Source organism: Aphelocoma coerulescens, chromosome 5, assembly GCF_041296385.1.
Source record: "Aphelocoma coerulescens isolate FSJ_1873_10779 chromosome 5, UR_Acoe_1.0, whole genome shotgun sequence".
Lineage (NCBI taxonomy): Eukaryota > Metazoa > Chordata > Aves > Passeriformes > Corvidae > Aphelocoma > Aphelocoma coerulescens.
The window spans coordinates 32,679,137-32,694,648 of NC_091019.1; the positions used below are offsets into that span (position 1 = coordinate 32,679,137).

General features: G+C 37.8%; 1 protein-coding gene across 3 annotated transcripts in view; it reads left to right on the forward strand.

Moving 5' to 3' along the window:
• Positions 1–15,512, forward strand: part of COX16 (cytochrome c oxidase assembly factor COX16) — a 46,652-nt gene that overhangs the window by 18,705 nt on the left and 12,435 nt on the right. The window contains exons 3-5 of one of the 3 annotated variants that reach the window (XM_069017552.1): positions 6,427–6,588; positions 9,708–9,751; positions 13,631–13,693. In XM_069017552.1, the coding sequence (XP_068873653.1) occupies positions 6,546–6,588; positions 9,708–9,751; positions 13,631–13,693 (150 nt within the window). In that variant the 5' untranslated portion in view covers positions 6,427–6,545. The remainder of the gene's footprint in view (positions 1–6,426; positions 6,589–9,707; positions 9,752–13,630; positions 13,694–15,512) is intronic. The other 2 variants (XM_069017553.1, XM_069017551.1) reach the window with 2 other exon arrangements.

Sequence of the window (15,512 nt, forward strand, 5' to 3'; positions counted from 1 at the left end):
GTTGGTTATACTCAGTTTTACGGGTTTAGAATATTGCTGGTTGGTCCCTAGTGCTGTTCTTTAACATTGTGTCTTTAATCTCATGAGTGGGTGTCAGGTGACCCACAGCAGCACATGATTTAAGTAACACACACTGATCTCACTGGAAGTTTTATATCAGTCTTGTTCAGGTTCTTTCTTCAGTTACCTCCCTCTCTGCCTATCTCATTTTCTTAGCCTGTAGAATAGGTAATTAATGCTGCTCTACTTTACATAGGAAATAGGAAAGTTAATTAATTCAAATAAATGGAATTATTTACATTCCTATTAGTATTAAAAAATTTCCTCAGGTGAGATCGGCTAATTCAAGTGTTTGGGTCAGGGTGAAATAGCTAGGAAGAGATAGCAGCAGAGAATTGACCATTTTCCATGAGACCTGGCATTTGCCTCAGCCCAGGTGTAGGAAGTCAGTCCAGTATTTTCTCATTGCTGTAAGTGGATTGTTGAGAGGTGGTATCTGCCTATTAGAATGCTTTTGTGTTGCTGTCGCAACATTGCTCTGTTCTCACACAAGTTTCACACTTATGTGCAAAGAGTTTCACGCTGTTGACTCGAGATGGTTGCAACTGCAGCAGCAGCACAGTGTTTAAATGAGGTTCGACATCCACCCAAAAAGGGAATACATCGGCAAGTGACTGGACAAGGCTGTGCCTTGTTGCTGGCTGGCACTTTCATATTGCTGTCCTTAGATATACTGCCTCAGGTATGTCTATGGGAGTTGCACATATGGGCATGTCCTGAAGCAGTGCAGTGGAAATTGCCTGTTGGTCATTGCTTCTATTTTACCTGCCTATGGAGTCCTTCTGGACAGGATTTCTGTGCCCCAACAGAAGTTTGGTTTGTTTCTTTAGCTTGTTCTGTTGTTTGTTTTCAGAAAAAGAAGCATTACAGAATAAAATGTAACTTCAGTGTTTAGTGTAATGTTAGTATGGCTTATGAATAATGTCATGTTTCTATATGTGGCATCATTTTTTTCTTTAAATAATGTCTTTCATATGAGGTGAAAATTTTGACACAGCATCACTTAAACCTCTGAATATGTCTGTAGTGTTTAAAATTACACAAATTGTGTGATTTTTTTTTTACTTAGATTTGTGGAATGTCAGCAGATTGTCTCCTTCACTACACGTACTGTGAGCTACTAGATGAAGCTGGTTTACTGCAAGCTGACTTGTTTATCTTATTTGAATACTTGCTTCTGTGTTAAAACCAGTATTTGCTCTATTTGAAAGGCAATCAAAGATACTAAGAATTAAACTGAACTAGGTAGCATGATGAAAAGGTGTGTTTTTAATTTTCTTCCACAAACTCTTCTATTGACTGAAAACTGCAAGATATACTTACTGCAGTTCTTAGTGGATAAGCATCTGTGTTTGAAATCCTATTACACCTTGGTGTTCCCCAAGATCCTCAGTCTGACCAAAACTTGATGGACTTCACCATTTCAAGGAGTAATGTGGATAGGCCAAGTCATTGTGATTAGACTGGACTGGCAAAGTCCACCGTGTTCTAATGACAATTAATGAACTTGAGGCTTCCAGCCCAGATTGTCCTATGCACTCAATTACCTTGTGTGCTCTGCAGGCTTTCTGCTTTATTTTATTCCAAATGGATTTAGATGAATTTACACTCATCCTCTAGGCTTCCTGGTGTGCAAACACCCCCTACAAATGTTAAGGTCAATTTAAATTTCCACTGTTAATAGTTAAAAGACTCTAAATGGGTTATCTGTATTATTAAAGATAGGGAAGTGAAATTTCAGTATTTGCTCAGTTAAATCTAAATGTACGTTTGTGATGCTGTGCACTAAGTCAGGATTTCATCTTGCTCATTTTTCCATTGTCTTAAATGAAATGCCTGGTTTGAGATAGCTATCCAGGCAGTCCACAGAAGAGCTTTGAGAGGAAATGCCCCAACAGAGGTTTAATTCAATTTTAAAATAGATACTTGAGAAATATGTTTTCCTCTTTTGATGGATTGAAAAGTAGAGAGATTGAGTTTGAGATTTTATTATTACCCCTCTGCAGTGAGACAATTATCTTCCTTAGTGTATGAATATAGTTATATTTTATTTGACCAGTGAATAACAGGTGAGATAAACCTCTACATAACTTTGAGGTGCAGACAATTTATAGGGTTTTTGGATATATATCTTTAAGTGGGACTTAACTTTCTCAAGGAATGCCCATCTACCACTGATGGGAGGAAGAGCCTAAATAGAGACTTCATGCTTCAAGCCAAAAGTTCAGATGAATAAAATTAGGTGAGATGAAGCTCGCCCTAGATACTCTTTTGCTGGAGCTTCATTGGCAAACTAGGAAATGGCTTGAAGGCAGAGGAACTCTTATTTAATCTGTTGTTTGTGCCTGAGGTATTCCTGTATTCTGGAGAATCTGATTCCATAGGAGTTTGTATTAAAAACATCCTGCTTGATTTGAGTGTGAACAAAATCAGAATATCTTCAGTTGGTGTCTGGTGGAATATTTTGGATGGGAAGGGTATCCTTTCTAAACCTCTCAGCCAAGGAATGTGGAATCATTTTAGCATCTGTCACTGAACTTGGCAGAATAATCAAGTCTTCTCATCTAGCATTTTAGCATTTATTTATTTATAACTGCACCTTCATGTGTTTAATTGGTTTCAGTAAGCTAATTACACAAGCACTGCATGGCAAGGAATTGACGTTGGTGATTTTTTTTTTCTTCTTTTCCTTCAGCAGGTCAGGTTGGCCTGGGTCTCAAGTCTAATGATAAACTGTCTAATTTCCTTGTGTAAGTACATATAGTTGATTTTCAAAGACTAAATTCATTACTGAGCTTGGCCCTAGGTCCTCCAAAAATTAAGAAGATAATACACTGAAATGTTGTTTGGTGCTATAGAGAATGTGAGAGGCATACATTTAGGATTGCTTATAGGTGAGAAAAAAAAAGTCTTTGTCAGTCAATTACCTTTATATCATGAAGCATATTTTACTGAATTAAAGCAGACTTTGCTTTCAGGCATGGCCTGCTTAGTGGAGTGGTTTCGAATTGGTTATTTAGTCAGGCAGATTGGCTCCTTAATGATGGCTAAGCAGGTACCCTTACAGTGACTTCGTTTCTCTTTGCAGGCGGAATTTGGAACTTGTTGCATTTTTTGACCGTGGTTCAGAACTATCCAAGGTAGTAATTTCAGTCCTGCAACGTGGCACAAAAATGAAAGGGTAGCAAGAGGTTCTCATACCCAGTATTGTGGTGGTACCAGATGTTCAGATGTTTTTTTTCTCGTTTCAGTTCAGTCCAGAGGGATTGTATGGAAATGAACTCTTTATCCATGCTATTCTTGAAGAGTTTTGAGGTTCAGCTGCTAGTGTTCGGTTCATGTTTTTGCACTGATTTCAGCAAAAGCTAATCCATTTTACTTGAGCTCAGATGACTTCTCTACATTGTCTGTGAAGAGCTGCTTACTGAATTTGCTGTGATACCAGACAGAGATGTATGTTTTCTTTTTTCAGACATCCTTTCAGTTTAGTATATAAACCACCATTTTTCTGTAAAAAGCAAAACCAGAGTGAACTCTGGGATTCAGTAAGATTTTTGTTGCCACATTCTGAGGCTGACACTGTGTATACTTCTGAACGGTTTCCAGTGCTTGGATCCACCTAAACACAGTGCTTATTGTCACCACAGGCAGCTTACAGTACTGTAGGATGACTTGGAGTTAAGATATTACTTCAGATTATTGAGCCTCTTTGTGATGAAATACTTGCACTGTGTATTGTATTAAGAGTTCCTTGTTTTAAACAGAAGCAATTTTTCCATTTTTTACTTCTCGATGGTGGTTCTATTGTCAGGATTAGATTCAGATGAAGAGAAGGTTATTAACTGGAGATACTCATTCTGATGCCATTGCAAGTGGAACTAATTTCAGTGCATAAAATGTTGATAGCTTTCAGATATTTACATTTTATATACTACCAAGAATTCTGTTTGGTTTATTTAAATCCTGTCACATTGCCGCTATTAATTACTGGTATTTTTGCCTTGCAATTGAAGTGATTACAAGTGTGTAACATAGCTTCAGGCAGCTTTAAGCCAAAATGTAATTTAATATCCAGCTGTTTTTCCCAACACCTCCCTCAAACCCCAGAAAACATCTAGCTTTCCAGACTCATCTTGAAAAGCCAATAGCCGTGATGTCAGCAGGTTGAAGCTCAAACGGAAGTGCTGGGCTCCCAGTCCCTAGGATTTTTTGGACTTCTAGATCACTATCATTTTTACAAAGAAAATGTTGAAAACCTTTTGCCCAGGCATGCTTCCATTTTAAGTGCAATTTCTGTCTAAATGGACCTTCCCTTTGTTTTCCTTTGTGTTTTGAGGCTTGAAGCCTCATTTGAAGCCAAATGGTGCTGTTGCAAACTGCAGCTATATGGCAGTCTGAGCAAGCAGAGCCCAAACTCATATCTAGAGTAAAACCAACAAATGCGGGGGGGGGGGGGGGGGAAATGAGTTATGTGTCTCTCTTCAAGTATCTGTCACTGCAGAAAGCATTTATTGGTTTGCTTGTCATTCAGTAGGTGATGCATTTTCCCCAGAGTCAGCACTGAGCCTCCTGTATGTTATGTCAAGCAGTGCTTAACTGCCTTTTTTTTTTGATGAGGCATAAAAATGAGACTTTGCCTTTAGAACCTTAGTAAGTTCTGAAATTGATGTTGTAGCTGGTAGAGCATCATTCTTGCCTCTCTGGAGCACAGCTCAAGGAGAGTAGAAGGTATCTGAGGTTGTATCTTGTGCCTGTTGTGAGTAGATGGGCAACTCTGGGCTCAAGGAATTCACGTGCTCTCCTTAACAGTGCCTCCATTTCTAAACACTCAAAGACTCTGTGTGCTGTCTGTACAGCCTACCAAGCCTAAGCTCTGGGATGATTCAGGGCAGCAGGCTAATTGGGTATTCCCAGAGGAACCTTCCTTTCTTCATTGATTACAGAGCAAATGTATGAATACAGGCTTTTTGGATACTGCTTAGAGAAGACAGGTGATTTGTTTTACTAATATTTAAAATGTATGAATTAAAATATTCTGTATTCATAATTCCCACTGATTTTAGTTAAATTGTTTTGTTGATGTTGGATGTTAAGCCTTTATAAGGAAAACAATAACTTCGCTATTCATATATTAATTACACCAGATTTTACCATTGTAACTTTCTCTAATATACCCATCAGAATGTCTGACCCTTTGACAGATAAACATGTTATTTATTAAAAATAGTGGCAAAATACCTTTAAAAGAAAGTAGTGTGTGATGTACAAGTGTGTTGCAAATTCTAGTAATTTAAAGTGTAAGTAATTTGGAATATTAAAGCCTTTCGTAAGTACAAAGTATTAGAATATGATTTTTCTTCTTACTGTAAAACTTCACTAGATGTCAGTGTGGAAAGTATTTTTACTTAAATGCAATGGGAACTGTAGAATGAGAAGTGTTAATTCCTTCAACACGTGCAGATTTTAAGATGACAGTTATTAGAATTTGGTGGTAGTTTATTTGTAGAAATGCATTTTCAGAGCACTGAAAACAATTTTTCTAAGTTCACACTGGATTCTAAAAATTGTTTCTGTTCAAAAAGACACGAAAAAGCCAAAATTTGTTTCAGTACTTAATAAATTTCTGTAAAAACCAGATATGTACTGTAAATCAAAATGAATTTTTAAAACATAATTTAAACCATTTTTAGGGTTAAAAACTGCAGACTTTTTGGTTTCATTTTATATTCTTGATTATTCTCAGTGAGAAAAAATGTTAATGTATATTTTCTTGCTGTTGGTTTCTGGAAACTGGAGTTGTTTGTATGGGGGTAGCAAGTATATTTTCACATGCCTCAAGATAGGGCTCAGGCATTAACTTACACACTAAGAGAAGAAAAGAAATGCATATATGTTTTTAGATGTTTAATGCTGATTAAGGAAAGCATTCCTAATCTGTAAGTGTGCTTGTGCATTTTTTTAACTGTATTATGTTTTTATATTACATTTGAAAGATCAGACTATCTCTGTTCCTACATGAGAAGGTTGATTGTTGGGAGTTTTTTGAGAACTGGGGTTTTTTGAGCACTTTTTGGTATTATTTTATTGAAGCTTCAGTGCTTTTATTGAAGGTTTAGTCTCCTATGAGATAGACTTTTCCCTTTAAATTAATTCCTTTGTGTTTCTGAACTGACACACCAAGCGAAAAATAGTGGTTTAGATACTGTACAGTGCCTTTGGTTCCACAATATTGTTCAAGTGAGCTGCTGCCAGGAACAGTGTACAGATGAGCCTACTTGAACAGTCTGTGAGCACCTGAACACAGGTATTCCTGCTGATGTACAGAACTAACGAGGACACCCTCTCCAACCCTCTTCTGTCTGATAGCACAGCAGCGAAGAGATTCAGATGAGATGAGCGCACACTGCTTGCTTCTGCCTTCAGCTGCCAAGTCACGATGTCTCTCTTGAAGTTACTTGCTTTGAACAGAAACTTAAGTGACCTTCATGTTTTTCAGAGCTACCACAAAGTGGTTGATTCTGTGCAAAGGTAGGATATGACTAAGGAAGCCGTAAGGGAAAAAAGAAACCCCTATAAACTATATTTACACGTTTTCCAGCTTTAACTCACATAGTACGTACATAGCCATTAAAAAGGGATCTTCAAAAAATACGACCAAAATAAATTGACTCTGCCGGAGTTGCATCCAAAGTTGTATTTTGGATTGTTTCTAGCTGTTAAGTATATTCTATTTAGAGGCAAAAAGGGTGGGTTTTTTTCCTATATACTGGCACCACAAATTTACACCTTTTTTTTATACCAAAAAGAACATATTCTTACTGAATTTTACTGTGAAATTAAATTTATGCTAGCATATTCAGAGCCAAGGTTTACAGGACTAATTTGGTATAAATCATAAAAATAAATGTGCAACTGAAATTCAAACTGGATGTGAAAGCATACCAAAATTAATTAAATGATGAGTACTTTCTTCTCAGAACGGAAAATTCTAGAATCCTCGTTAGTTTTATTGACCTTATATGGGAGAAATCTAGATATGCTTAAGTGTTTGTTGTATTATGGGATAGTTTGGTCATCATTTAACTTAATTGCGTTTCCCATGACTCACATGAAAAAGTCTGGTCCAGAGTTTGGGATTGTAGGTCTTTTTTTGGGATTGTAGGTCTCTTTTTGGTCAAGGAAGTACAAGGCACTTGGAAGCAAGTACAAGGTTTGGATTTTGAGAGATCACTGGTGCACCGTGTACTGTAACTCTGGGAACCGCTGCTGTAACAACGATTTATATTGCTCCTTTGGAAGTGTCGGCATCGATTTCTGTCAGAGGCTTGATGAAATGTTTTTTTGTTTAACTGTCTGTATTCTATGCAGATCATAGGAAAAAGTCAAAGGACACAAAGCTAGGGTTTACAGCTAGTCTCAGCTGTCTCCCCACTGTTCATAAGTATTCCTATCCAGTCGATATGCTTGGATCCTATCCTATGCAGTATAGAATCACAGAATCATGGAGTCATTTGGATTGGAAGGGACCTTAAAGATCACCTAGTTCCAGCCCCCTGCCACAGGCAGGGGCACTTTCTGCTAGACCAGGTTGCTCTAAGCTCCATCCAACCTGGCTTTAAGCAATTACAGGGATGGGGCATCCACAACTTCTCTGGCAACCTGTTCCAGTGCCTCACCACCCTCACAGGGAAGAAAGTGGCCTTACATAAGTGTTTTTTTGCGTATTAAATATTTAAGTAATATAGTTGAAGGATTGTTGTGAATGAAGTTGCACAAAAATGGTATGTTTTGCCTTGCCCTTCTCTGTTACCTAAGACTATATGCCAAAGAGCTTGGCACAAGTACAACCCTTGTTGTACCTTACAATCTCTACAAGCTTTGTTCCTTTAATTTCTTAAGTAGAACAGCACTCAGCTTGGCTGTAGTTTACACTGCATTTCCTGAGTCCTGGGATTTATCCTCTCCTGTCTACAGCTTCTCACTCTGCATAAACCACAACTTAGAATATTTATGACACAGACTTTTGCAGCAATTTATGGGAGTCTTCTCAAGGAATATTAAAGTTGACTGATCTACTCAAGATTGCTGATTTTCCATGTAGAGGGGTTAGGCATATGATAAATGTTTTCAAAGAAGATACGCTATGGGAGAGCTAGAATTAGGGATTCTGGTTTACTCTTAAGTTTAAAAAATGGGTGGGGAGAACAAATTAAAAAATTTCATTTAAACAGTAATTTTGTGGACTGTCTGTATTGTGGATACTGCAGGAAAATTGTGTCCCATCTATTTATGCTGGGAGGGGCAATGGAAAAATAAAAATCTGAATTTTAATTCATGTTCATTAAATTCAGGCCACTGTCTTCTCCCATTTCCAAGGCTGAAATCTTTCTCAGTGGGATATTATTTTGTGGAGGATAGGGTAGGAACAGAAGCTCATGTTTTAGTAAAAATAACAAGCTAGTTTTAGAATAGAAATATCTTCTACTGTTTTTTTGGAAATGCTTGCTAGAGGGAAAGTTCTGTAAGACTTTGGCATACAAGTATTTGGTCAGTACATGCCAGGACACAAGTATGCAATGCACTGCACTGACTTACGTGAGAGGAGACTGTTAAAAGCACAATCCTCTTCTCATGACATGGCCGTCTCCTGACAGTTTCCTTGTGTAGTAACTGAACCCATCATTTTAGAAGATGTAATATATTCAAGTCTTGGTTTGCTCTAAACCCCATGGCCACAAATAGTACATGGACAAATAAATAGTAATGTTTATAGCCTAGAAAGACTGCTTGTGAAAATGGGCTATTTGAGTTATGGATCCAGGCATATGTGTACTGTGGACAGTTGGGATGTTACCCTGAAAATTGGAATGTCAGCTTGCTCCTCCTCTCTGAATGCTGAACAGGAGTGACACTGCTAATCTGCTTTGTATTCCTGTGTTTCATAGAATCATGTAACAGTTTGGATTGGAAGAGACTTTCGAAGGTCTTTTAGTCCAACAGTCCTGCAAGGTGGAGGAAGATCTTCAAGCAGATCTGATTGCTCAGAGCCCCATCCAACCTGACCTTGAATGTTCCCAGGGATGGGGGCATCCACCAGCTTTCTGGGCAACTTGGGCCAGTGTGTCACCATCCTCATTTTATAAAAAGCTTTTCTTATACCTTGTCTAAATCTACCCTCTTTTAGTTTAAAACTGTCAGCCCTTGTCCTGTTGCTACAGACTGCTAAAAAGTTTGTCTGTGTCTTTTTTGTAAGCCCCCCTTACTGAAAGGCCACAATCAGGTTTCCCCAAAGCCTTCTCTTCTCCAGAATGAGCAATTGTAGTGCTCTTAGCCTGTCCCCATATGGAGAAGTGTTCCACGCCTCTAAACTTCAAAGGGGGTGGTGATGGTGTTCTTTGGGCTCCCTTGTGGAAGAGCTATCCTTTCCTTATCCTGGAGCCAAAGTTAGTGACATCCACAATTTTCTCATTCACTCTCTGCCATAGGATTTGCTTCTGAGCCAAAATGAGCTGTGGTTACTGAGTATCAATACAAAATTGTTAGCTGGAGAATTATTTTAGTAGCTGCACTTTTAAGTTTGTAACTGTACCTGAAATACTTGTGTCACAAACAACAATTTCCCTTAACTGAGTGTACATTTTTCACAGGGCACTGCAGGAGTCCCTGTTCTGGCAGAGGCTGCAAGCACCAGGTATTCCTGCTTTGCTATGTCATGAAGCCCCTTGTCTGCACCCCGAGGTGCACCATTTTTAACACCTAGACATGCTGTCCAGGTTCTAATTGAAAAACCAAAATGTCAGCCTTAAAATGAGAAGCATCAGCCACCTTTTAAAAGGTTTTTAGTTACTTACAGCCTCACGTAGCTGCCGACTAAGATTTCTAAGAATGTTTCTGTGCTTAACCTCTATTACTTTTAGCCATCTAAGAATCTTTTTCAAGTCTGTTTCTTTGGGAACCTTTTGAAGTTAAGTAAGGGTAAGTCTGAAGGAATGGGAGTGTGAAATGGGACAAAATTCTAATTTGAAACCTGGATTCTTAAACCTTTTCTGAGATTTTTTTATATTGCACTGGCCCTTGCCCTTTCGGTTGATGTAATATGAGATAAGCCTATATAATACAGAATACTGAGAATGTTTCATTCATTTTTGCTGCAAGTGCTAAAAAGGAAAAAAAAACCTACGCCAGAAAAAGAAAAGAAGTAAAGCCTTTGAAAATTGTATTTATAGTATTGGTTTCAAAGCCTTGCAGACAGCATTTCATGAAGGTTGTCTAAATACTTACATCAAGTATTTCAGTAGTCTTTCAGTAAGAATTTAATGTGAAGTTATGCTGTAATTATACATGCACACATCTTTGAATTCTACATTTAGAGACAAAGTTTGAATTTAAATGGTTCTTAAAGGAGCAGCTGAGATTTTGCCAAACAAGAAGAGTCCTCTAGTGTAAAGGAATAGCTTTTCTGTTCCTTGATGCCTTCTAAATAATGGTGAAGAGGACACTGGCTGGCTGTTACGGCATTTGGGCTTTGTCTGCTGCCATCATCATATTTACTAATACAGATTTGTATCCATAATTTAGCTGAAGATTCATTTGCCAGTACATAGCTGAATGCTTCTAGCTCATTTGGCAATACGTGTTGGCATAGTAGTCATCATGGAAGCAAAATGTATGTTTGTATTTGGATCTTGTGGCAGATGTGTAATAGAACGGAGCTACTGCTTTGGCATGGGCACTTTGCTGGCTCTGCCCCCATTTGAAGTGTTCCCTGGTTATGATCTGTGATTGTGGCTCATATTGATGTTTATCTGCCTTTTCAGAATGAAAATAGCATCATTCTGTTTTCCTTTTTTGTTGTTGTTGTTCTTGTGATGTTTCAAAGATAGTGCAGCATCGTACAAACACAGTGGGAACAGAACTTTATAATACACTTTTTCTCAACTCCTATATGGGTTCCTAAAACAATTTGTAACCCATCCATCTCATCTGGTAGCTGAAAAGCAGGGGTTTGCAGTCAAGGCATTAGAATGTGCAGGTGACTGAATTGTTGTGCAGGCTCAAGTATGTGTAAATTAGTCTATGTGAGTAAGTGTGTATGTAGGGAACAAAAAAGATAAAGAGAAGAGGCAATACATACTTGCTCCTCTTTTTTACTTTTTTTTTTTTTTGGTGGAACTTGGAGCACAAGAACATGTCTTGCAGAGTGACCTTAAAATGTGTATATAGTTTGCCCTCAAAACAGGGTTTAACTAGTCTTTTTGGGTAAGTTAATTTGCTGAATAAAATTCCTGCTTCCTAAGAAGCAGCACTCTCTGTTCATTTTACATTTGCAGGGTATTTTTTAAAAAGAAATTTCAACTAGGCTACTTCATTTCTGCATTTTTCTTTATACTAAAGCTACAGCATCAAACTGGAATGCCGTGTCTCAGTTTTAGCTGTCTTTGTGCAGGCAGAGGAGAATGAAGACAGGAGAAAGACAGGACAGAAAGGGCTGGAAGGAAGGAGAAGCAGTAGTAGCTTAACTGATTATTTGCCGTTGCCTTACACAAATGTGGCCATGCAAACACCACACATTAAACAAACACACTAAAAACTGGTAAAATACAACTCGATAATGGGGATATTGAACTGTTGTTGTAAGTTAAATTCTGGCTGTGGTTAATTAGGTAAAAATGGTGTTTCAACCATGATACTTTGTCTGCCTTATTATTAAATGAAGAGAAAATGTAGGATGAAATAAAACTGTTGCTGCTTACTTACAGGAGCTTCTATTTTCCCTTGTCCATATGTGTATTGTGAGAACACAAAGCATAACAAATAGTGTTTGCATTTAGTTCTGAATACAGTGAGGTCCACAATCACTCATCTCTCTGTGAAAGCGAGCTTCAAAGCCTGTCTGGCTGCCCAAAGACTTTGGATTTCTGCACATGTGATGGATGGGTTCGTTGTTCTAACGAAGCATGGCTGTTGTTGGAGGTCGTGGTCACGGGAGAGAGGCAATCCATCTTTAATGAGGGGCAGTTCTACAGAGGCCTTGAATGCCAAGACAGAGATGGAGCATTTCATTTTTTTATTTGATGTAGAGGGCCAGTGCAGAGACACTATCTTGTTTTACAATTTTTTTTTTAATTACCAAGAAGGTGGGAGCTGTATCCGGTACAAACATTAACCATTTTAGTTATTTTGGCTTAGTTCCCAAGTGTAATGAGTCTGGAGGTTGCAAATGTGTGTATTTCTATGCCCAGATCACTGATGAGATAGGGCAATCAAACCTCTGGCCATGCACAGATGGTGTTAGACTTGCCTGTCTGAGAATCCGTACTTAGGAACTGAGGTCTCACAGGCTGCATGCTAACTAGCAGACAGTGTCTGTAATCAAGGGGAACATTATGGCCTAGGGAAATTCTTCAGAGCAATTCCCATCAATACAGATAATAGATGTGTGTTTAAAGTACCTCTGATGAGTAGGAACTTGTGTTAGGAGAGGATCTGAAGGTGGATCTTCTCATTGACCAGGAAAATTCTGTTACGTGTATTCCCTCCTTTTTGTTTTCTAGACTACTTTTAGATGCTTGATGTTGGTTGTGATGAGGGTAACTGAGCCCTTTCTGTTCAGATCAAGAAGCAGCAAATTAAGAATAACAACTTTTCTTCACTGAATTAGTTGTAGTTGGACTAGTGCACCAGGGGTGTAGAACTACACATACTACCAGTCTCCTTACACATCTATTTTGGTTTTTAAGCTCTAAAAATGAGATTGTTCTGTCATGGTGGATTTATTTGGTATTTTAATTAGTTTGCCTAAAAACTATGTCTGAATACTGCATATGTGGCTGTTTGAGAAGAAGGTAAAATGCTTTCTCTAAGCGTGAAGAATGCTAATTATCTTTTTCCCCTTTGCTTCTACTCTTAGACCTGTGGGAGACAGATGTTATTTGGCAGAGGGAGGGATGAACATCACTTCTTCTGGGCTCAGAAGTTGAAACGTGAAATGTGTCTGCTGTGGTTCATTGACATGTCTGTTCTTAGATTTTTTCTTTCAATAAGCATCTCTGAAAGGTGACAGGAAACACCAGCACTGTCAGTACAGAATCAAAACTAGGAAAGAGCTGTGTGTTCACCAGAAAATTGGAAATTCAGCTCATGTTTAGACTTTGAAAACCAGGATATATTGTATAACTATTCACTGAACTTAGCATTCGGGAGTATAATATGTTACATGATCACAATTTTATCCTTTTTTGCTCGTTTCCTTCGTTTAAGTTTTGTTTAGTTTAACACTTTTAAACTAAACAGGGACAGACTTAAGTATCTAAGGTAATGCAAGTGCAGGGCTATAGTTAAAAATGTGTTTTCCTTTGGAGTTTAGTAATTTGGCAGTTGACCTGTTTCATTTCAGCCTGATTCTCGTGCTGTGTTCATCATCCTGGTATCTGAACAAATGGCACATAAACTCATTTAGAGGAAAGGAGGGTTTGCATATACCAATATTTAGTTTATTTGAGGTTAAGATTTCTATAAAAAAATAGTCTTAAAAGCAAACATTTTTGCTGTATTTTTGTATGTCTTTCAGGTTGATCCAGCTTTGAAAGAAAAGTTAAAACAGAACACTGTGACACTGGAATCTGAATATGAGGTAAAATAAATTTGTTGCTTGGGGCCCATAACCTTGGCTACCCTTGATTACCCTGGCCGCTGGTGGGTTGTATCTGTCCCTAACTAAAATTAGATCAACCATCTGCCTTTGACTCACTGATGTCCAATAAAAACAAGGTTTTATGTGGAGAAAGGTTTTTGAAAACACAGTGCTTCTTTCTGAACGCAGCTTTACTTTGATGTCCAGGCATTAAGTACAGTGGTACAAATAAATTCACTGTTTCTGTGGTTAAACCTAGTTTATAAATGTAGAGCTGATGTTGGCCTTGGATGGAGTGTGTGTGAATGTAAGTCAACACTTCTACTGCTTGAGTTTTGATGATCTTCAGACCAAATTACAGAACAATGTGCATGATGTACTTTTATGTTATTTCTTGCTTCTGAAATTTATGAAACAACTGTCATTCCTTTTACGTGGTTTCAGAAAATTTTATAGAGAAATAGTTCACTCTTCCCTCAACATTGCATTTTCTTCAAATATTAGTGAACTCTAAAATGTTTGACCAGCTTAATATCCAGAGTTTCATACATTTTCAGGCCTACAAAAAACTGTGTTGGAAAAACTGGAAAAAGTCTCTCTGTGACCAGAAACAAAGGATAAAGCTATTTAAGATTGTTCCTAATGTTTTAAAATTAATTGAATCAAATGTCCAACTAATACTTCATCTGTCTTTGCAGCCTTTATGCTGAACACAGGTTTTTGTTTTCTTCCCATAGCACATTTCTGTCACATGCCTTTGAAGAATCTCGATTGCACCCATTGTTCTTGTACTCTCATAGGTGTCCACATGGCAGTACATGGTCTTGATAACAAAACTTTACTATTCTATTACTCTTTTGTGATTTGTTTGAAATAAAAATAAAACTTAACCTTTTGTATTTTCACAGGCCTAATTTCACAAGATATCTGCTAGTTTTTAACATTATTGCAAATAGTTTTGGGCTCTTCCCCGCTATAAAGAATTGTGATTTCTGGTGCAGGGAATAAAAAGATGGAAAGTTCCAATGGAGACTCAAAACTTACAAATCCATTAAGTTCTGATTGCCTCTGGGATTACTGTCTCTCCGTTTCCATTCAATATACTGTAAGGCTGCTCTGATTTATTTATGTGGAAGAAAAAGTAAAAAGAACCACAAGCAGTGAAAAGAACCACATCTCAAACTCAATACCTAACCTCAAAATCAACCGATCTGTATTCAGATATGCCTTACTTTTTCTTCGGAAGATGAGTAAATAGTTGAAGGACATTATTTAAATAGCCATAACTGCATTATCTTTATGGATAAGTCAATGGTAACAAAATACATCTGGCATAATAATATATTACAAGCCTACTTGGGTAATGAGGCTCTTTTCTGATGGACAGAAATGGCAGAAGCAATCTTACTGTTTAGTTAATCTAAACTGTAGAGAGTTCTCAGACTGAAATTTTTCCAGAGTAGTGCTTGGGTGTTATAGAGGGCAGATCAGTTCAACAAAACAAATGGATTTGCATAATGAAAGTAGATTTGGATTGTTGTTTTGAACTCTAATATCAATATATACTTTACTATGGGCACCAGCTTGAAAGCACATATTAATTTCTTGCTTCAGTGAAATTTGTGAAACTACCAGCAGTCGTGCACATACTTTGCAGGCTCCACACTGAGTGTGTGACAATTTTAAGTCACTGTTACCTCTGTATTCTGGTGGACAAAATCTAACCAATCACCAAGTTACAGCTGACATTTAGGAGAGTAGTTTTCTATGGACCCCAGCTGTTCCAGACTAGAGGGGTTTGGGTGGACATTTTTCTCCT